This window comes from Staurois parvus, unplaced genomic scaffold (assembly GCF_062004578.1).
Source record: "Staurois parvus isolate SC_StPar_1 unplaced genomic scaffold, SC_StPar_1.0 ptg003168l, whole genome shotgun sequence".
Taxonomy (NCBI): domain Eukaryota; kingdom Metazoa; phylum Chordata; class Amphibia; order Anura; family Ranidae; genus Staurois; species Staurois parvus.
The window spans coordinates 19,862-42,390 of NW_028320964.1; the positions used below are offsets into that span (position 1 = coordinate 19,862).

The 22,529-nt window shown below is 48.2% G+C and overlaps 1 protein-coding gene across 1 annotated transcript in view; it reads left to right on the plus strand.

Annotated features, from left to right (window-relative positions):
- The window catches only part of LOC149428518 (uncharacterized), a gene marked incomplete at its 5' end in the record, with an annotated part of 68,765 nt that overhangs the window by 19,367 nt on the left and 26,869 nt on the right, over window positions 1-22,529 (plus strand). The window contains 3 exons of the mRNA XM_089667311.1: window positions 3,988-3,997; window positions 7,757-7,864; window positions 16,446-16,805. Of these exons, the coding sequence (XP_089523437.1) occupies window positions 3,988-3,997; window positions 7,757-7,864; window positions 16,446-16,805 (478 nt within the window). The remainder of the gene's footprint in view (window positions 1-3,987; window positions 3,998-7,756; window positions 7,865-16,445; window positions 16,806-22,529) is intronic.

Sequence of the window (22,529 nt, forward strand, 5' to 3'; positions counted from 1 at the left end):
AGAAAGCAGAAATAGAGGCTCAGCACGCATATATGAAAGCAGAAATGGAGGCTCAGGCCGCAGAAATGGAGGCACAGGCCGCACATAAGAAAGTAGAAGGAGGCTCAGGCTGCACAAATGGAGGTTCAGGCCGCATATAAAACAGAAATGGAGGCTCAGGCCACACATCAGAAAGCAGAGAAAGAAGCTGAAGCCACACGGCAAAGGGCAGAAATTGAAGTTTTGGAAAAACGATGTGAGCATGCCACAGCCATGGCAAGGTTAAGGGTCTTAGAACAAGCCGCTAGTGACAACGAAAGAGACAACAGTTCCAGACACTCAGTTGTATCTTATGTCTCAGATTCTTCACACATCTCTCCAGAAAGCCAACTCCCTGTCACAGCAGCCAAACTACTCCATCAAAGTCTCTTCTCTGCACCTACTGTACCTCAGGATGATTTGCCCTTATATCCTCCAATACATCAGACTGAAACATCTCAGCTAGCCGCAGACACTGGTGTGTATTTAACAGACCGTCCATCTTTGGCACCAACAGAGTACCTCCTAGCAAACGCACCACTCTACAAACCAACATGCCAATGGACTCTAAGCCAGTTCCGGCATTGAATGCCTTAGCAGCAACATATGTTCCCAAGTCACTCCACGAAAGTCCACCAACCGTCACAACCAACTCTGTTCCACCTGCAGTCATGCAAAGTCTGAAAACACGGACATGTCACAGTTTGCTAAATACATGCTCCACAGAGAGTTTGTTAAGACAGGCCTCACCAAGTTTGATGACAAGCCTGAAAATTACAGAGGCTGGAAATCCAACTTTAAGGCCACAATGAGTGACCTAGACATCAATGCCACAGAGGAATTAGATCTACTCATCAGATGACTAGGTCCCCAGTCTACTGAACGCATCAAGAGGCTCAAAGCAGTTCATATTGACAACCCTGCTGCAGGCCTTAATGCTGCTTGGGGCAGACTTGAACATACCTTTGGCAGCCCAGAGGCCATTGAAGATGCTTTATTCAAAAGGTTGCAAAGCTTCCCAAGGATTTCTGCTAGCGGCAATCTAAAGTTTCAAGAAATCAGCAATGTTCTATTAGAGCTTCAACCCGTTAAGGCTGACATCAACTTACCTGGTCTCAGTTACCTTGACACCTCTCATGGCATCAAATCTATTGTTCTCAACCATACCATATGGAATACAAGAAAGATGGGCAGCGCTTGGATCAAAGTATAAGGAAGAACATAGAGTCGCCTTTCCTCCTTTTTCTTACTTCTGTGAGTTCATCAAAAGAATTGCAGACACTGAGAATGACCCAAGTTTCCCATATGGGGGCTGTAACCTTCTTAGTACACTCTGTCCAAGACCTACGAAAACACGTATGTCACCCAGAGACCGTAGAGGTCCAGCGTTAGTGAAAAGGACTAATGTTCTACCTGCACCTGCTACAGTCCTTCAAAAGACTGATCAAAACACGAGAATTGAGGACCCAAATCGCCAATGTCCAATACATAACAAACCGCATCCACTTAAGAAATGTATCGGCTTCAGAAAGAAAACCCTCCAAGAACGTAAGGAACTTTTGAAGAAATTTGGGGTTTGCTACAAATGCTGTGCCTCCACGGAACACTTTGCAAAGGACTGTAAAGCGATCATCAAATGTATAGAGTGTGTATGACAGTGATGACCATGTGCAAGATCTTCATCAATATTCGCACAACTCTACTATGCTCACAATCTTCCTGAGGCAAGGCAAGGCGGCGAGCGCCCAGATCAAGCAGCACCTACCACCCCAGTGTTCTCTACATGTACAGAGGTCTGTGGTGAAGGATTCTGTGACAAATCCTGTGCAAAGATATGCTTGGTCCGTGTATACCCCAAAGGTCAACCTGAAAAGGCCATAAGACTGTATAGTATTCTGGATGATCAGAGTAACAGATCTCTTGCAAGAACACAGAACATAACTGGAGATGCTCTGCCTTATACTCTAAGCACTTGTTCCGGCACTACAGAAGTCTTAGATAGGAGAGCCAGTGGTCTTGCAGTTGCTCCTCTAAATGACAATGTGGAAATATCTTTGCCCACTATCACTGAGTGCAACCAGATTCCAAACACCAAAGAAGAGATCCCTACTCCTGAAGCTGCTTTTTACCATTCTCACTTAAAGCACATAGCCAACCGAATACCAGCCCTCGATGAAAGTGCCGATATCCGGCTGTTAGTTGGTCGAGACATCCTAAGGGTGCACAAAGTTCATCATCAAATCAACGGTCCACACAATGCACCATATGCTCAGCCTCTGGATCTAGGATGGGTCATCATAGGCAATGTCTGCCTAGACAAGGACAGGAGGTCTCTTCTTTTAAAACACATTTCCTATCAAATGGACGAACAACTTGTTCTGCACAACGACCACATAAATATATTGTGAAAGAAAGACTGTTCGAAAAAGGTGCACAACAGCCTATCATACAAGACAATAAGAAAGGTCTCAATCTCTGGGATGACAACATCGGCAACACAGTGTTTGAGGTAACCACTAAAGACAATGAGTTGGCAGCTACCATAGAAGACTAAGAATTCTTGAAAACCATGAGTAAAGAGTTCTACCAAGATGATTCCAACAGCTGGGTAGCACCTCTACCATTTCGTACCCAAAGAAAGAGACTACCAAACAACAGGTACATGCAGAATATCGGTTTGTTTCTTTAAATTGCAGTTTGAACCAGAAGCCTGAGATGAAAAAGCACTTTGTGGACTTTATGCAGAAGGTGTTTGAGAGAAATCATGCTGAGCCTGCACCTCCTCTTACGGAAGGAGAAGAATGTTGGTATCTACCATGCTTTGGCGTCTACCATCCTCGCAAGCCTGATCAGATTAGGGTGATCTTTGACTCAAGTGCTCATCATGAAGGTGTCTCCCTCAATGACAATCTTCTCACTGGGCCTAATCTGAACAACAATCTCATAGGAGTTTTACTTCGCTTCAGACAAGAGCCAATTGCTGTTATGGCTGACATTCAGCAGATGTTCCACTGTTTCATCGTCTGTGAAGACTACAGAAACTTCCTCAGGTTCCGATGGTACCGCAATAATGATGTCAACGATGAAGTCATAGACTATCGAATGAAGGTACATGTTTTCGGTAACAGTTCTTTTCCTGCAGTAGCAGGACTGAGGAAAACAGCTCAAGAGGGAGAGAAAGAATTTGGATCTGATGCAAGACAGTTCGTCGAAAGGAATTTCTATGTAGACGACGGACTCAAATCTATGCCCAATGAAGAAGAAGCTATTGACCTTCTTACTAGAACCCAGAACATGCTTGCCACTGCAAACCTCAGACTTCACAAAATCATCTCTAACAGCGACAAGGTCATGATAGCCTTTCCTTCTGATGACCATGCTGCCAGTGTAAAGAAATTCCAACTCAGATCTGACCTTTCTGTTACACAACACAGTCTTGTTGGATTGCTTTGGAATGGTAAACAAGACACATTCACATTTCAAGCAGCAGTCTGTGATAAGCCCTTCACAAAGTGAGGAGTATTGTCTACAGTGAACAGCATTTACGATCCCTTAGGTTTCATTACACTTCTCATCATTCAGGGTAAGATACTGCTGAGAGAATTTACTTCTGAAAGTTCAGACTGGGATACCCCCTTACCCAAGGAGAAACAACAAAGGTGGGAATCCTGGGAACAGTCTCTAAAAGCATTAGAACAGCTCCAGATACCACGCTCTTACACCCAAGCATCCTTAAAGATGGGCACCAGAAGAGAGATTCATGTCTTCTCTACCCCTGAAGAATGGCACTATGTTCCCACAAGCCTCAACCCTGCTGACTGTGGCGGTCTTGAAGTACCTACTACTGCAACTATAAGTTACAGAGATCACACTATCAATGCTTAGATTGGAGAGACAGAACATGTATCCTAATTATAGGAAGGATCCAGGTGGAATGTATTAGTACTTTGACATTTCATTGTCTGGTAGGAAAAGGACTGTAAGGGAAATGGCTGATTCAAAAGTATTTAAAGTTAATGCTTATTGAAGATCTAAGCATAGATACTATCCTTTTCAATTAGCATAGCTATCAAAAGATTTATAGTACTGTTTAATTAATACTTGCTGAAAACATAACATAGCTAATGAGGAAAGAAGGATCAGTATGAAAAGAGTGACCCTGTGATCTTTAATGTTACATACACTCGCCTGCCAATTTACTAGGTACACCTATCTAGTGCCACACCATGACACCACCACCAGCCTGAACCATTGATACAAGGCAGGATGGATCCCCCACACCATGACACCACCACCAGCCTGAACCATTGATACAAGGCTGGATGGATCCCCCACACCATGACACCACCACCAGCCTGAACCATTGATACAAGGCAGGATGGATCCCCCACACCATGACACCTCCACCAGCCTGAACCATTGATACAAGGCAGGATGGATCCCCCACACCATGACACCACCACCAGCCTGAACCATTGATACAAGGCAGGATGGATCCCCCACACCATGACACCACCACCAGCCTGAACCATTGATACAAGGCTGGATGGATCCCCCACACCATGACACCACCACCAGCCTGAACCATTGATACAAGGCAGGATGGATCCACCACACCATGACACCACCACCAGCATGAACCATTGATACAAGGCAGGATGGATCCACCACACCATGACACCACCACCACCAGCCTGAACCATTGATACAAGGCAGGATGGATCCACCACACCATGACACCACCCCAAGCCTGAACCATTGATACAAGGCTGGATGGATCCACCACACCATGACACCACCACCAGCAGCCTGAACCATTGATACAAGGCTGGATGGATCCACCACACCATGACACCACCACCACCAGCCTGAACCATTGACACAAGGCAGGATGGATCCACCACACCATGACACCACCACCAGCATGAACCATTGATACAAGGCAGGATGGATCCCCCACACCATGACACCACCACCACCAGCCTGAACCATTGATACAAGGCAGGATGGGTCCCCCACACCATGACACCACCACCACCAGCCTGAACCGTTGATACAAGGCAGGATGGATCCCCCACACCATGACACCACCACCACCAGCCTGAACCGTTGATACAAGGCAGGATGGATCCCCCACACCATGACACCACCACCACCAGCCTGAACCGTTGATACAAGGCAGGATGGATCCCCCACACCATGACACCACCACCACCAGCCTGAACCATTGATACAAGGCACAATGGATCCCCCACACCATGACACCACCACCACCAGCCTGAACCATTGATACAAGGCAGGATGGATCGCCCACACCATGACACCACCACCACCAGCCTGAACCATTGATACAAGGCAGGATGGATCCTCCACACCATGACACCACCCCAAGCCTGAACCATTGATACAAGGCAGGATGGATCCCCCACACCATGACACCACCAGCCTGAACCATGGATACAAGATAGGATGGATCCCCCACACCGTGACACCACCACCACTAGCCTGAACCGTTGATACAAGGCAGGATGGATCCCCCACACCATGACACCACCACCAGCCTGAACCATTGATACAAGGCAGGATGGATCCACCACACCATGACATCACCACCACCAGCCTGAACCATTGATACAAGGCAGAATGGATCCCCCACCACCAGCCTGAACCATTGATACAAGGCAGGATGGATCCACCACACCATGACATCACCACCACCAGCCTGAACCATTGATACAAGGCAGGATGGATCCACCACACCATGACACCACCACCACCAGCCTGAACCACTGATACAAGGCAGGATGGATCCACCACACCATGACACCACCACCACCAGCCTGAACCATTGATACAAGGCAGGATGAATCCCCCACACCATGACACCACCACCAGCCTGAACCATGGATACAAGGCAGGATGGATCCATGACACCATGACATCACCACCACCAGCCTGAGCCGTTGATACAAGGCGGGATGGATCCACCACACCATGACACCACCACCACCAGCCTGAGCCGTTGATACAAAGCAGGATGGATCCACCACACCATGACACCACCACCATCAGCCTGAACCATTGATACAAGGCAGGATGGATCCCCCACACCATGACACCACCACCACCAGCCTGAACCATTGATACAAGGCAGAATGGATCCCCCACACCATGACACCACCACCACCAGCCTGAACCGTTGATACAAAGCAGGATGGATCCCCCACACCATGACACCACCACCACCAGCCTGAACCGTTGATACAAGGCAGGATGGATCCACCACACCATGACACCACCACCATCAGCCTGAACCATTGATACAAGGCAGGATGGATTCCCACACCATGACACCACCACCAGCAGCCTGAACCATTGATACAAGGCAGGATGGATCCCCCACACCATGACACCACCACCACCAGCCTGAACCATGGATACAAGGCAGGATGGATCCACCACACCATGACACCACCAGCCTGAACCATTGATACAAGGCAGGATGGATCCACCACACTATGACACCACCACCAGCCTGAACCATTGATACAAGGCAGGATGGATCCACCACACCATGACACCATCACCAGCCTGAACTGTTGATACAAAGGAAGGATGGATCCATCACACCATGACACCACCACCACCAGCCTGACCCATTGATACAAGGCAGGATGGATCCATGCTTTCATGTTGTTTATGCCAAATTCTGACCCTACCATCAAAATGTTGCAGCTGAAACTGAGACGCATCAGACCAGGCAACATTTTTCAAATCTTCTATTATCCAATTTTGGCGAGCCTGTACGAATTGTAGCCTTCGTTTCCTCTTCTTAGCTGACAGGAGTGGCACCTGGTGTGGTCTTCTGCTGCTGTAGCCCATCTACTTCAAGGTTTGATGTGTTGCGTGTTCAAAGATGGTATTCTGCATAATGAGTGGTTGTAATGAGGGGTTATTGGAGTTACTGTTGCCTTTCTACCATCTTCAACCAGTCTGCCCATTCTTCTCTGTCCTCTAACATAGGCATTTTCCTCCACATAACTGTCGCTCACTGGGTATTCTCTTTTTTGGACCATTCTCTGTAAACCCTAGAGATGATTGTGTGTGAAAGTCTCAGTAGATCGGCAGTTATTTAAATACTCAGCACGAACAACCATGTCACGTTCAAAGTCACTTAAATCCTCTTTCTTCCCCATTCTGATGCTCGGTTCGACCTTCAGCAAATCTTCTTCACCACGTCTAAATGCCTAAATGCGTTGAGTTGCTGCCATGTGATTGGCTGATTAGCAATTTGTGTTACCGAGCAATTGAACAGGTGGAACCAATAAAGTGGCCGGTGAGGGTATCAATCAATGAAGATGTTGGTTACAAAGCTACAAGCACCTGTGACCTGAGGGAAACCAACAATAATCTGGATAAATGGACTGACCATAGTGGAGCACGAAAGGCTGGATAACCCATCTTTAGAGAAAAGGGTAATAATTTAAGTTAGGTTAGGAAATGTAGGTTCATCTGTAGGGCTCCGGAGCCAGGACTCAGGTTAGGATTTGCATTTTTCAGTGGTAGTTAGGAACATTTTAATTTTGTAATTTGATGAATGTAGATACTAGTTCTTACAAACACACTTTTTACAGTTTTTGTTAGAACTTCCCTCTTTTACTGACCCCATCGGATGTTCATAGTGTGGCGATATATTAAATATCTCTTATGTATACTCTGTATATGGTCTGTTTTACAGGCAAGAAGGTGGCAGCTTCAATATCTCAAGACAAACACCAAGATTCTTCCCCCCAGATCGCTGCAGAATTGTCTGTTGATGGCCCCTTTCCTCCAATTCCTCCAACAGGTCAGTGCGATGACATTTTACTATAGATTATCCATCTAGTTCTGTCCCTTCTACTGATATAGATACAGTCAGGTCCATAAATATTGGGACATGGACACAACTCTAACATTTTTGGCTCTATACACCACAATGGATTTGAAATGAAACAAACAAGATGTGCTTTAACTGCAGACTGTCAGCTTTAATTTGAGGGCATTTACATCCAAATCAGGTGAACGGTGTAGGAATGACAACAGTTTGCATAGGTGCCTCCCACTTGTTAAGGGACCAAAAGTAATGGGACAGAATAATAATCATAAATCAAACTTTCACTTTTTAATACTTGGTTACAAATCCTTTGCAGTCAATGACAGCCTGAAGTGTGGAACGCATAGACATCCCCAGACGCTGGGTGTCATCCCTGGTGAGGCTCTGCCAGGCCTCTACTGCAACTGTCTTCAGTTCCTGCTTGTTCTTGGGGCATTTTCCCTTCAGTTTTGTCTTCAGCAAGTGAAATGCTCCATCGGATTCAGGTCAGGTGATTGGCCATTGCAGAACAATTTACTTCTTTGGTTGCTTTTGCAGTCTGCTTTGGGTCATTGTCCATCTGCACTGTGAAGCGTCCAATGAGTTGTGAAGCATTTGGCTGAATATGAGCCGATAATATTCCTGAAACACTTCACAATTCATCCGGCTGCTTCTGTCAGCAGTCACATCATCAATAAATACAAGAGAAGCAGTTCCATTGGCAGCCATACATGCCCACGCCATGACACTACCACCACCATGATCACTGATGAGGTGGTATGCTGAGGACCATGAGCAGTTCCTTCTCCATCCTCTTCTCTTCCCATCACTCTGGTACAAGTTGATGTCGGTCTCATCTGTCCATAGGATGTTGTTCCAGAACTGTGAAGGCTTTTTTACATGTCGTTTGGCAAACTCTAATCTGGCCTTCCTGTGTTTGAGGCTCACCAATGGTTTCCATCTTGTGGTGAACCCTCTGTATTCACTCTGGTGAAGTCTTCTCTTGATTGGTGACTTTGACACACATACACCTACCTCCTGGAGGGTGTTCTTGATCTGGCCAACTGTTGTGAAGGGTGTTTTCTTCACCAGGGAAGGAATTCTTCACTCATCCACCACAGTTGTTTTCCGTGGTCTTCCGGGTCTTTTGGTGTTGCTGGGCTCACCGGTGCGTTCCTTCTTTTTAAGAATGTTCCAAACAGTTGTTTTGGCCACGCCTCATGTTTTTGCTATCTCTCTGATGGGTTTGTTTTGTTTTTTCAGCCTAATGATGGCTTCACTGATAGTGACAGCTCTTTGGGTCTCATCTTGAGAGTTGACAGCAACAGATTCCAAATGCAAATAGCACACTTGAAATGAACTCTGGACCTTTTATCTGCTCATTGTAATTGGGATAATGAGGGAATAACACACACCTGGCCATGGAACAGCTGAGAAGCCAATTGTCCCATTACTTTTGGTCCCTTAACAAGTGGGAGGCACATATGCAAACTGTTGTCATTCCTACACCGTTCACCTGATTTGGATGTAAATACCCTCAAATTAAAGCTGACCGTCTGCAGTTAAAGCACATCTTGTTCATTTCATTTCAAATCCATTGTGGTGTATAGAGCCAAAAATGTTAGAATTGTGTCCATGTCCCAATATTTATGGACCTGACTGTAAGTAATAGGAAACCGTCAGGACTTTTTTGGAACAGTTTTTGACATGCTACTTCACTACTTACAAGTAGGTATCTTTAAGTTTATGTAAAGTTTTTGGTTTCATACAATAAGATTTTAGTTTTGTAGAAAATCATTCCCAATAATGATAGTAGGCGCAGGTCAAGTGAGAACAATGCTGATTCACCAATGTACTCACTTGATATCAGAGCGCCATGAATGGATTTGTGTACAAAATTCTTTCATGAAACATTAAAAAGTTGATATAAAAAAGTAATATATCAACACAGAAATATAAAATAGAGTTTTCCATTTTTTTTAAATATGTTGGTGTATTTTACTAATATTTGAAGAATTTTATACAATAGGAAATAAATAAGGAGTCTAAACAGCAATTTTAGAAATTCAAAAAGACACCAACACAAGCAAGCATCTAGTATTACAAGTTCAAGCATTGCTATTTCCAACCCCTTTGTTTCTAATACAGTGAGGAACAGAAGTATTTGAACCCCCTGCGATTCTGCAAGTTCTCCCACTTCTCCATCATGGAGGGTCTGACATTCACATTGCAGGGGATTCCCACTCTGAGGACAGAATTCAGGAGATCACATTGCAGGGGATTCCCACTCTGAGGACAGAATTCAGGAGATCACATTGCAGGGGATTCCCACTCTGAGGACAGAATTCAGGAGATCACATTGCAGGGGATTCCCACTCTGAGGACAGAATTCAGGAGATCACATTGCAGGGGATTCCCACTCTGAGGACACAATTCAGGAGATCACATTGCAGGGGATTCCCACTCTGAGGACAGAATTCAGGAGATCACATTGCAGGGGATTCCCACTCTGAGGACAGAATTCAGGAGATCACATTGTATGATTTGTAAAGAATGTATTTGTCTCGCACGGCTGAACAGAAGTATTTGAACCCCTCAGAAACAGCAAGAATTCTGGCTCTCAAAGACCTGTTACTGCGCCTTTATAAAGTCCCCCTCTACTCCACTCATTCATCTCACTTAGTAGCACCTGTCTGAGCTCTTTACAGACACCTGTCCACCCCACAGTCAGTCACACGCCAACTACTACCATGGGCAAGACCAAAGAGCTGTCAAAAGACACCAGAGACAAAATGGTGGACCTCCACAAGGCTGGAAAGGGCTACGGGGCAATTGCCAAGCAGCTTGGTGAAAATAGATCAACTGTTGGAGCAATTGTTAGAGAATGGAAGAGGCTAAAGACGAGTGTCAGTCTCCCTCGGACTGGGGCTCCATGCAAGATGTCCCCTCGTGGGGGATCACTGATGAGAAGGTGAGGAATCAGCCCAGAACTACAAGGGAGGAGCTGCTCAATGACATGAAGAGAGCTGGGACCACAGTTTCACAGGTCACTGTCGGTAGAACACTACGCCGTCATGGATTCCAATCATGCATTGCACGGAAGGTTCCCCGGCTCCAGTCATCACATGTCCAGGCCCGTCTGAAGGTTCCCCTGCTCCAGTCATCACATGTCCAGGCCCGTCTGAAGGTTCCCCTGCTCCAGTCATCACATGTCCAGGCCCGTCTGAAGGTTCCCTGGCTCAAGTCATCACATGTCCAGGCCCGTCTGAAGGTTCCCCTGCTCAAATCATCACATGTCCAGGCCCGTCTGAAGGTTCCCCTGCTCAAGTCATCACATGTCCAGGCCCGTCTGAAGGTTCCCAATGACCATCTGGATGATGCAGAGGAGGCATGGGGGAAAGTCATGTGGTCAGAGGAGACCAAAGGAGAACGTTTTGGTCTAAACTTCACTCGTCGTGTTTGGAGGAAAAAGAAGGATGAGTTGCATCCCAAGAAAACCATCCCTACTGTGAAGCATGGGGGTGGTAACATCATGCTTTGGGGGGGGACAGGACGACTGCACTGTATTAAGGAGAGGATGAATGGGGCCATTTATTGTGAGATTTTCAGCAACAACCTCCTTCCCTCAGTCAGAGCATTGAAGACGGGTCGTGGCTGGGTCTTCCAACATGACGACGACATGAAGCACACAGCCAGGAGAACCAAGGAGTGGCCCCGTAAGAAGCATATCAAGGTTCTGGAGTGGCCTAGCCAGTCTCCACACCTAAATCCAATAGAACATCTTTGGAGGAGCTGAAACTCCGTGTTGCTCAGCGACAGCCCCGAAACCTGACAGATCTAGAGGAGATCGGTGTGGAGGAGTCGGCCAAAATCCCTGTTGCAGTGCAAACCTGGCCAAGGACTACAGGAACCGTCTGACCTCTGGAATTGCAGACAAAGGCTTCTGTACCAAATATTAACACGGATCTTCTCAGGGGTTCAAATACTTCTGTTCAGCCGTGCGAGACAAATACATTCTTTACAAATCATACAATGTGATCTCCTGAATTCTGTCCTCAGAGTGGGAATCCCCTGCAATGTGATCTCCTGAATTCTGTCCTCAGAGTGGGAATCCCCTGCAATGTGATCTCCTGAATTCTGTCCTCAGAGTGGGAATCCCCTGCAATATGATCTCCTGAATTCTGTCCTCAGAGTGGGAATCCCCTGCAATGTGATCTCCTGAATTCTGTCCTCAGAGTGGGAATCCCCTGCAATGTGATCTCCTGAATTCTGTCCTCAGAGTGGGAATCCCCTGCAATGTGATCTCCTGAATTCTGTCCTCAGAGTGGGAATCCCCTGCAATGTGATCTCCTGAATTCTGTCCTCAGAGTGGGAATCCCCTGCAATGTGATCTCCTGAATTCTGTCCTCAGAGTGGGAATCCCCTGCAATGTGATCTCCTGAATTCTGTCCTCAGAGTGGGAATCCCCTGCAATGTGAATGTCAGACCCTCCATGATGGAGAAGTGGGAGAACGTGCAGAATCGCAGGGGGTTCAAATCCTTCTGTTCCTCACTGTATACAGACATGAAGAGCTTTCAGCATGACAGTATCAGACTAGTCTACACAACTACAGAGTCTTCCATCACACAGGTGATAACATTACTTTTCTTGCAGGATTTGTAAAGAGAGGTCCTCATTCCGAATAACGAATGTCCCAAAGGTAACAAGCCTTTACTGAGTTAAAAATCTTCAAGACAAACAGGGATGTGCATCCTTACACAAACAAATAGTGCTCCAGCGCAGAATTCCTCAAACAATAAGCTATGCTTCCATAGAGAAAACTGGTGGAAGATAATTGTTGTCTTCAGAAAGGAATTCCATACTTGGGGAAACTCTGCGCTCTCAGCCAGACTCACCCCAGTCAGGGCAGTGCTGCTCATCCAGGGGAGGAGCAAAATTCCCAAAAGAACCAACATGGTTGCTGTCTTTTCTTCTCCCAGAGTGAAAAAGTGTTCCTCCTCACGAATCCCCTCACACACACTACCCCCTTTCTGTTCTGCCCAAATCTCATTGGAGTTCACTGTCCAAATGTGACACAAAACTCTTCAAGATGGCACCCGGAACCCACAGCAACAGATGCTAAAAAACAGTTCTACACTAAGGACAAATGGAGATATCTAGTGGCAGAAGTAAGGCCTACTCCAAAATCTCACAGTGGGATACAGGGGCGGACTGACAACTCATGGGCCCCCCGGATAATAGGGGATCGTGGGGCCCCTGTGTCCTTGCCCACACTCAAACCACACCCAAAAAAGCCTATGAAAGGTACCAGGGGCATCTCATGGGGCCCCCTACTGACCCCGGGCCCAACGGGCAGTGTCCGAGTGTTTGAATGGTCAGTCCGCCCCTGGAGGGATACTAATACCATGTTACACGCTGCTCAATTCAGGGGGCAGATGTCTGACTGCTTAGGCATTGTGATCACTGTGGATTGTAGCGCCGGCCATCGGGGTGTCAGATATCTAGAGACTTGGATCACCGGTGGTCCAGCTGTCTAGCCTGACACTAGCATAGGTTATGTTAGTCCTTGCTGCAACAAATGGTTTTTAAAAAAAGGAAACCCACAATTAAAATTGTATATTCAGTCTGACTGCTGCTCTCCGTTCTCCAAAAGACTCCACCCACCCTACTACATAACTCAGCCGTGTGCCTGTCTGTTTGATGGGCGCCATGGCAGGGAAGGGAAGGTGTGCGCTGAGGAAGGAGTGCGTAATATGTACACTAGTCTGACCGCAGTGCCAGCCTCCAACAGATTTGTGTGCTTGTTTCTGACAGGTACATCAATCTAGAGCAAACACCAGCCATTTCGGTGTGGAGACCCAACGAAATTCTAAAGAGTCCCTAAGATACAGTGGGGCGAAAAAGTATTTAGTCCCCACCAATGGTGCAAGTTCTCCCACTTACAGAGATGAGAGAGGCCTGTAATTGGCATCATAGGGAGACCTCAACTATGAGAGACAAACTGAGAAAACAAATCCAGACAATCTCATTGGCTGATCTGGAAAGAATTTATTTGCAAATTATGGTGGAAAATAAGTATTTGGTCCCCTACAAACAAGCAAGATTTCTGGCTCTCACAGACCTGGACCTTCTTCTTTAAGAGGCTCCTCTGTCCTGCACTCATTACCTGTATCAATGGCACCTGTTTGAACTTGTTATCAGTATAAAAGACACCTGTCCACAACCTCAAACAGTCACACTCCAAACTCCACTATGGTGAAGACTAAAGAGCTGTCGAAGGACACCAGAAACAGAATTGTAGACCTGCACCAGGCTGGGAAGACTGAATCTGCAATAGGCAAGCAGCTTGGTGTGAACAAATCAACTGTGGGAGCAATAATTAGAAAATGGAAGACATACAAGACCACTGATAATCTCCCTCCATCTGGGGCTCCACGCAAGATCTCACCCCGTGGGGTCAAAATGATCACAAGAACGGTGAGCAAGAATCCCAGGACCACACGGGGGGACCTAGTGAATGACCTGCAGAGAGCTGGGACCAACGTAACAAAGGCTACCATCAGTAACACACTACGCCGCCAGGGACTCAGATCCTGCAGTGCCAGACGTGTCCCCCTGCTTAAGCCAGTACATGTCGGGGCCCATCTGAAGTTTGCTAGAGAGCATTTGGATGATCCAGAAGAGGATTGGGAGAACGTCATATGGTCAGATGAAACCAAAATAGAACTGTTTGGTAGAAACAGAACTCGTCGTGTTTGGAGGAGAGAGAATGCTGAGTTGCATCCAAAGAACACCATACCTACTGTGAAGCATGGGGGTGGCAACATCATGCTTTGGGGCTGTTTCTCCGCAAAGGGACCAGGACGACTGATCCATGTACAGGACAGAATGAATGGGGCCATGTATCGGGAGATTTTGTGCGCAAACCTCCTTCCATCAGCAAGGGGATTGAGGATGAAACGTGGCTGGGTCTTCCAACATGACAATGATCCCAAACATACCGCCCGGGCAACGAAGGAGGGGCTTCGTAAGAAGCATTTCAAGGTCCTGGAGTGGCCTAGCCAGTCTCCAGATCTCAACCCCATAGAAAACCTTTGGAGGGAGTTGAAAGTCCGTGTTGCCCAGCGACAGCCCCAAAACATCACGGCTCCAGAGGAGATCTGCATGGAGGAGGAGATCTGCATGGAGGATGGGCCAACATACCAGCAACAGTGTGTGCCAACCTTGTGAAGACTTCCAGGAAACGTCTGACCTCTGTCATTGCCAACAAAGGATATATAACAAAGTATTGACATGAACTATTCATATTCACCAAATACTTATTTTCCACCATAATTTGCAAATAAATTCTTTCCAGATCAGCCAATGAGATTGTCTGGATTTGTTTTCTCATTTTGTCTCTCATAGTTGAGGTCTCCCTATGATGCCAATTACAGGCCTCTCTCATCTCTGTAAGTGGGAGAACTTGTACAATTGGTGGTGACTGAATACTTTTTTGCCCCACTGTACCCTTTATAGATTCCCTTTATGGATTCCACTTCAAATGTCTGTGCTTAGAATATACATGACTAATGCACCATAGATGCTTGTCCACTCCTACTTCCACCATTGCCTATCCATACCACTCCCCACCCCCTTTAACCAAATAAACTTTACAAAAACATGACACCATTTTTGGAGTAAATGGCCAACACGGCCTTTTATTAACAACTTCACATTTTAACATACATCAACCGTTCCTTAACGAAACCAAAGAATTGTTGTTGGTCTTCAAAGGCACCCACAAACGATCCAAAATGCACCTGCGGACAACCATATACACTAGGCCTCCAGCCGCAACCAACCAGCTCGGAGACAACCATACCGTCCGCAGTGCAGCACCACCACCTTCCAGTTAAACCTTGGTTAACTGGGAATATCCACTGGGCCCCCCATACCACGGATGGGGTCCCACACCATTGTTTTCCTTCCAAGATGAGAACCGCCTCCAAAGACCAACAACCGCCCACGAACCAACATAAAACCTACCTCACCAACCAGTGTTTGTTTTTTTTTTTTCTTCCTTTTCTTCGAGTTTCCTGCGCACCTGCCCCCGGACAAGACCCTATACCCAACCTAACAGGGAGGGCGGGAGGGAAGCTCTGGTCCTTGCCACATCCAGCTCCACTGACGCCCCTTCCGCAGCAACCCCCACCCTACGGTGCCACAGACACCTCCTACACTCCACATCTGCCAATCCCGTAATTCCCAATCCACTCCCCACCCCTTGGAGCTAAATTTTTAACCCTTTCCGTTCCCTACACCACTCTGGGCCTAGTCATGTATGCCCTGCGCTATTTCCATTCTTCCCTATTCGCTACGGGCATTTCTGCTTTGCCAGTATTCCCCTATTCAGCTCACAGCCGAGGACTGACCGTACAGGACTGTCATACCTTTTTGCTTATCTCTTTTTTATCTTCTAAAGTGTAAATGATGGATTAGTGTCCAGATTTATGTAATATAGTCAATTGTAGCTCAAATATTGGTTTGTACTTTTTTAATTGGCATTCTGTGATTTCTGTTTTTGTCTATCAGATGAGGAGACATTCTTGGTTGGGGAAATTCAGGGACCTTGTCAGTGGATTCATGGGGAGAAGCTCATGCTGCATTGTGCAGTGTCTGATTGTTCTAAGGACACCCGGGTGATATGGATGGTGGAACAGATAGATGGAAGAGTAGAGGAAATATCCAACACTGGAGGCAATCCTCTGATAGACTCCGGATACATGGTATCTAAGGAGACAGAAAAGTCTGATAGAGATGGACTGTTTGATTTAATGTCATCACTGACATTAGTACCATCGGCATCCAAACACGTGGGAATAATTATTGCCTGCAATATTTCCTCTGATGGACAATCCAAGACCAAGAAATTCCAACCTAAGTCAATATACGGTAAAATAACTGCCTGTATTTGTGTACATGTCTCTGTCAATATTGTTTGTTGGAATGCCTCATTTATTTAAGTGAATTTGTGGTCGGGCTATAGCCATAGTTTTACATATTCTTAATCATCAGTGAGTGAGCTTTAAAACACACCTTTACTTCTGTAGCCTCGGGCACTGTGGAATAATTAATCCTCAAAGCTCATAATAGAGATACTGAAGTTGGTTTTAGTGATTTACTTGCAGTTCAGCTTTCTCTGCTTTTACATTGACTAAAGTTAGAAGATTATCAATATCATGGCCATGGTTGTCCATATAGGAGTTTTTTTGAGTCTTCTTTGAAAAATTCAAATTGCCTGGCTATGTACAGTGAGGAACAGAAGTATTTGAACCCCCTGCAATTCTGCAAGTTCACATTGCAGAGGATTCCCACTCTGAGGACAGAATTAAGGACATTCACATTGCAGGGGATTCCCACTCTGAGGAAAGAATTCAGGAGATCACATTGCAGGGGATTCCCACTCTGAGGACAGAATTCAGGAGATCACATTGCAGGGGATTCCCACTCTGAGGACAGAATTCAGGAGATCACATTGTATGATTTGTAAAGAATGTATTTGTCTCGCACGGCTGAACAGAAGTATTTGAACCCCTGAGAAGATCCGTGTTAATATTTGGTACAGAAGTCTTTGTCTGCAATTACAGAGGTCAGACGTTTCCTGTAGTCCTTGGCCAGGTTTGCACTGCAACAGGGATTTTGGCCGACTCCTCCACACCGATCTCCTCTAGATCTGTCAGGTTTCGGGGCTGTCGCTGAGCAACACGGAGTTTCAGCTCCCTCCAAAGATGTTCTATTGGATTTAGGTGTGGAGACTGGCTAGGCCACTCCAGAACCTTGATATGCTTCTTACGGGGCCACTCCTTGGTTCTCCTGGCTGTGTGCTTCGGGTCGTTGTCATGTTGGAAGACCCAGCCACGACCCGTCTTCAATGCTCTGACTGAGGGAAGGAGGTTGTTGCTGAAAATCTCACAATAAATGGCCCCATTCATCCTCTCCTTAATACAGTGCAGTCGTCCTGTCCCCTTCGCAGAAAAGCACCCCCAAAGCATGATGTTACCACCCCCATGCTTCACAGTAGGGATGGTGTTCTTGGGATGCAACTCATCCTTCTTTTTCCTCCAAACATGACAAGTGAAGTTTAGACCAAAAAGTTCTCCTTTGGTCTCCTCTGACCACATGACTTTCTCCCGTCTCCTCTGGATCATCCAGATGGTCATTGGCAACCTTCAGATGTGCCTGGACATGTGATGACTTGAGCAGGAAAAACCTTCAGACGGGCCTGGACATGTGATGACTTGAGCAGGGGAACCTTCAGACGGGCCTGGACATGTGATGACTTGAGCAGGGGCACCTTCAGACGGGCCTGGACATGTGATGACTGGAGCAGGAGAACCTTCAGACGGGCCTGGACATGTGATGACTGGAGCAGGGGAACCTTCAGACGGGCCTGGACATGTGATGACTGGAGCAGTGGAACCTTCAGACGGGCCTGGACATGTGATGACTGGAGCAGGGGAACCTTCAGACGGGCCTGGACATGTGATGACTTGAGCAGGGGAACCTTCCGTGCAATGCATGATTGGAAACCATGACAGCGTAGTGTTCTACCGACAGTGACCTGTGAAACTGTGGTCCCAGCTCTCTTCATGTCATTGACCAGCTCCTCCCTTGTAGTTCTGGGCTGATTCCTCACCTTTCTTCTCATCAGTGATACCCCACGAGGTGACATCTTGCATGGAGCCCCAGTCCGAGGGAGACTGACACTCGTCTTTAGCCTCTTCCATTTTCTAACAATTGCTCCAACAGTTGAGCTACTTTCACCAAGCTGCTTGGCAATTGCCCCGTAGCCCTTTCCAACCTTGTGGAGGTCAACCATTTTGTCTCTGGTGTCTTTTGACAGCTCTTTGGTCTTGCCCATGGTAGTAGTTGGCGTCTGACTGACTGTGGGGTGGACAGGTGTCTTTAAAGAGCTCAGACAGGTGCTACTAAGTGAGATGAATGAGTGGAGTAGAGGGGGACTTTATAAAGGTGCAGTAACAGGTCTTTGAGAGCCAGAATTCTTGCTGTTTATTAGGGGTTCAAATCCTTCTGTTCAGCCGTGCGAGATAAATACATTCTTTACAAATCATACAATGTGATTTCCTGAATTGTCAGAACGGTACAGATACCCCCCCCCCTCAAATGTCAGGACAGTACAGATACCCCCCCAAATGTCAGGACAGTACAGATACCCCCCCAAATGTCAGGACAGTACAGATATCCCCCCAAATGTCAGGACGGTACAGATATCCCCCCAAATGTCAGGACGGTACAGATATCCCCCAAATGTCAGGACAGTACAGATATCCCCCCAAATGTCAGGACAGTACAGATATCCCCCAAATGTCAGGACGGTACAGATATCCCCCAAATGTCAGGACGGTACAGATATCCCCAAATGTCAGGACAGTACAGATATCCCCAAATGTCAGGACGGTACAGATATCCCCAAATGTCAGGACGGTACAGATATCCCCCCAATTGTCAGGACAGTACAGATATCCCCCAAATGTCAGGACAGTACAGATATCCCCCAAATGTCAGGACAGTATAGATATCCCCCCAAATGTCAGGACGGTACAGATATCCCCCAAATGTCAGGACAGTACAGATATCCCCCCAAATGTCAGGACAGTACAGATATCCCCCAAATGTCAGGACAGTACAGATATCCCCCAAATGTCAGGACGGTACAGATATCCCCCAAATGTCAGGACAGTACAGATATCCCCCAAATGTCAGGACGGTACAGATATCCCCCCAATGTCAGGACGGTACAGATATCCCCCAAATGTCAGGACGGTACAGATATCCCCCAAATGTCAGGACAGGACAGATATCCCCCCAAATGTCAGGACGGTACAGATATCCCCCAAATGTCAGGACGGTACAGATATCCCCCAAATGTCAGGAAGGTACAGATATCCCCCAAATGTCAGGACGGTACAGATATCCCCCAAATGTCAGGACAGGACAGATATCCCCCAAATGTCAGGACAGTACAGATATCCCCCAAATGTCAGGACGGTACAGATATCCCCCAAATGTCAGGACGGTACAGATATCCCCCCAAATGTCAGGACAGTACAGATATCCCCCCAAATGTCAGGACGGTACAGATATCCCCAAATGACCCCTTTTTGCAGAGTAGACAGTCCGACGTACTTCATAAGAGGAATGGCGAGTTTTTTGAAGTTGTATTCTACAGGAAGGGGGTAGAAATGCCCTGTAGGCAAGAAGGGGGTAGAAGTGCCCGGTGGGCAGGAAGGGGGTAGAAGTGTCCTGTAGGCAGGAAGGGGGTAGAAGTGCCCGGTAGGCAGGAAGGGGGTAGAAGTGCCCTGTAGGCAGGAAGGGGGTAGAAGTGCCCGGTGGGCAGGAAGGGGGTAGAAGTGCCCGGTGGGCAGGAAGGGGGTAGAAGTGTCCTGTAGGCAGGAAGGGGGTAGAAGTGCCCGGCAGGCAGGAAGGGGGTAGAAGTGCCCTGTAGGCAGGAAGGGGGTAGAAGTGTCCGGTGGGCAGGAAGGGGGTAGAAGTGCCCTGTAGGCAGGAAGGGGGTAGAAGTGTCCGGTGGGCAGGAAGGGGGTAGAAGTGCCCGGTAGGCAGGAAGGGGGTAGAAGCGCCCTGTAGGCAGGAAGGGGGTAGAAGCGCCCGGTAGGCAGGAAGGGGTCAGAAGTGCCCTGTAGGCAGGAAGGGGGTAGAAGTGTCTGGTGGGCAGGAAGGGGGTAGAAGTGCCCGGTAGGCAGGAAGGGGGTAGAAGCGCCCGGTAGGCAGGAAGGGGGTAGAAGTGTCCGGTAGGCAGGAAGGGGGTAGAAGTGTCTGGTAGGCAGGAAGGGGGTAGAAGTGCCCTGTAGGCAGGAAGGGGGTAGAAGTGCCTGGTAGGCAGGAAGGGGGTAGAAGTGCCGGTAGGCAGGAAGGGGGTAGAAGTGCCCGGTAGGCAGGAAGGGGGTAGAAGTGCCCGGGAGGCAGGATGGGGGTAGAAGTGCCTGGTAGGCAGGAAGGGGGTAGAAGCACCCGGTAGGCAGGAAGGGGGTAGAAGTGTCCTGTAGGCAGGAAGGGGGTAGAAGTGCCCTGTAGGCAGGAAGGGGGTAGAAGTGTCCTGTAGGCAGGAAGGGGGTAGAAGTGTCCTGTAGGCAGGAAGGGGGTAGAAGTGTCCTGTAGGCAGGAAGGGGGTAGAAGTGCCCGGTAGGCAGGAAGGGGGTAGAAGTGCCCTGTAGGCAGGAAGGGGGTAGAAGCGCCCTGTAGGCAGGAAGGGGGTAGAAGCGCCCGGTAGGCAGGAAGGGGGTAGAAGTGCCGGTAGGCAGGAAGGGGGTAGAAGTGCCCGGGAGGCAGGATGGGGGTAGAAGTGCCCGGTAGGCAGGAAGGGGGTAGAAGTGCCCTGTAGGCAGGAAGGGGGTAGAAGTGTCCGGTAGGCAGGAAGGGGGTAGAAGTGCCCAGTAGGTAGGAAGGGGGTAGAAGTGTCCTGTAGGCAGGAAGGGGGTAGAAGTGTCCTGTAGGCCGGAAGGGGGTAGAAGTGTCCTGTAGGCGGGAAGGGGGTAGAAGTGTCTGGTAGGCAGGAAGGGGGTAGAAGTGCCCGGTAGGCAGGAAGGGGGTAGAAGTGCCCGGTAGGCAGGAAGGGGGTAGAAGTGCCCTGTAGGCAGGATGGGGGTAGAAGTGCCTGGTAGGCAGGAAGGGGGTAGAAGCACCCGGTAAGCAGGAAGGGGGTAGAAGTGTCCTGTAGGCAGGAAGGGGGTAGAAGTGCCCTGTAGGCAGGAAGGGGGTAGAAGTGTCCGGTAGGCAGGAAGGGGGTAGAAGTGTCCTGTAGGCAGGAAGGGGGTAGAAGTGTCCTGTAGGCAGGAAGGGGGTAGAAGTGTCCTGTAGGCAGGAAGGGGGTAGAAGTGCCCTGTAGGCAGGAAGGGGGTAGAAGTGTCCTGTAGGCAGGAAGGGGGTAGAAGTGCCCGGTAGGCAGGAAGGGGGTAGAAGTGTCCTGTAGGCAGGAAGGGGGTAGAAGTGCCCTGTAGGCAGGAAGGGGGTAGAAGTGCCCTGTAGGCAGGAAGGGGGTAGAAGTGCCCGGTAGGCAGGAAGGGGGTAGAAGTGTCCTGTAGGCAGGAAGGGGGTAGAAGTGTCCTGTAGGCAGGAAGGGGGTAGAAGTGCCCTGTAGGCAGGAAGGGGGTAGAAGTGTCCTGTAGGCAGGAAGGGGGTAGAAGTGTCCTGTAGGCAGGAAGGGGGTAGAAGTGCCCTGTAGGCAGGAAGGGGGTAGAAGTGTCCTGTAGGCAGGAAGGGGGTAGAAGTGCCCGGTAGGCAGGAAGGGGGTAGAAGTGTCCTGTAGGCAGGAAGGGGGTAGAAGTGTCCTGTAGGCAGGAAGGGGGTAGAAGTGTCCTGTAGGCAGGAAGGGGGTAGAAGTGCCCTGTAGGCAGGAAGTGGGTAGAAGTGCCCTGTAGGCAGGAAGGGGGTAGAAGTGCCCTGTAGGCAGGAAGGGGGTAGAAGTGTCCTGTAGGCAGGAAGGGGGTAGAAGTGTCCTGTAGGCAGGAAGGGGGTAGAAGTGCCCTGTAGGCAGGAAGGGGGTAGAAGTGTCCTGTAGGCAGGAAGGGGGTAGAAGTGCCCTGTAGGCAGGAAGGGGGTAGAAGTGTCCTGTAGGCAGGAAGGGGGTAGAAGTGCCCT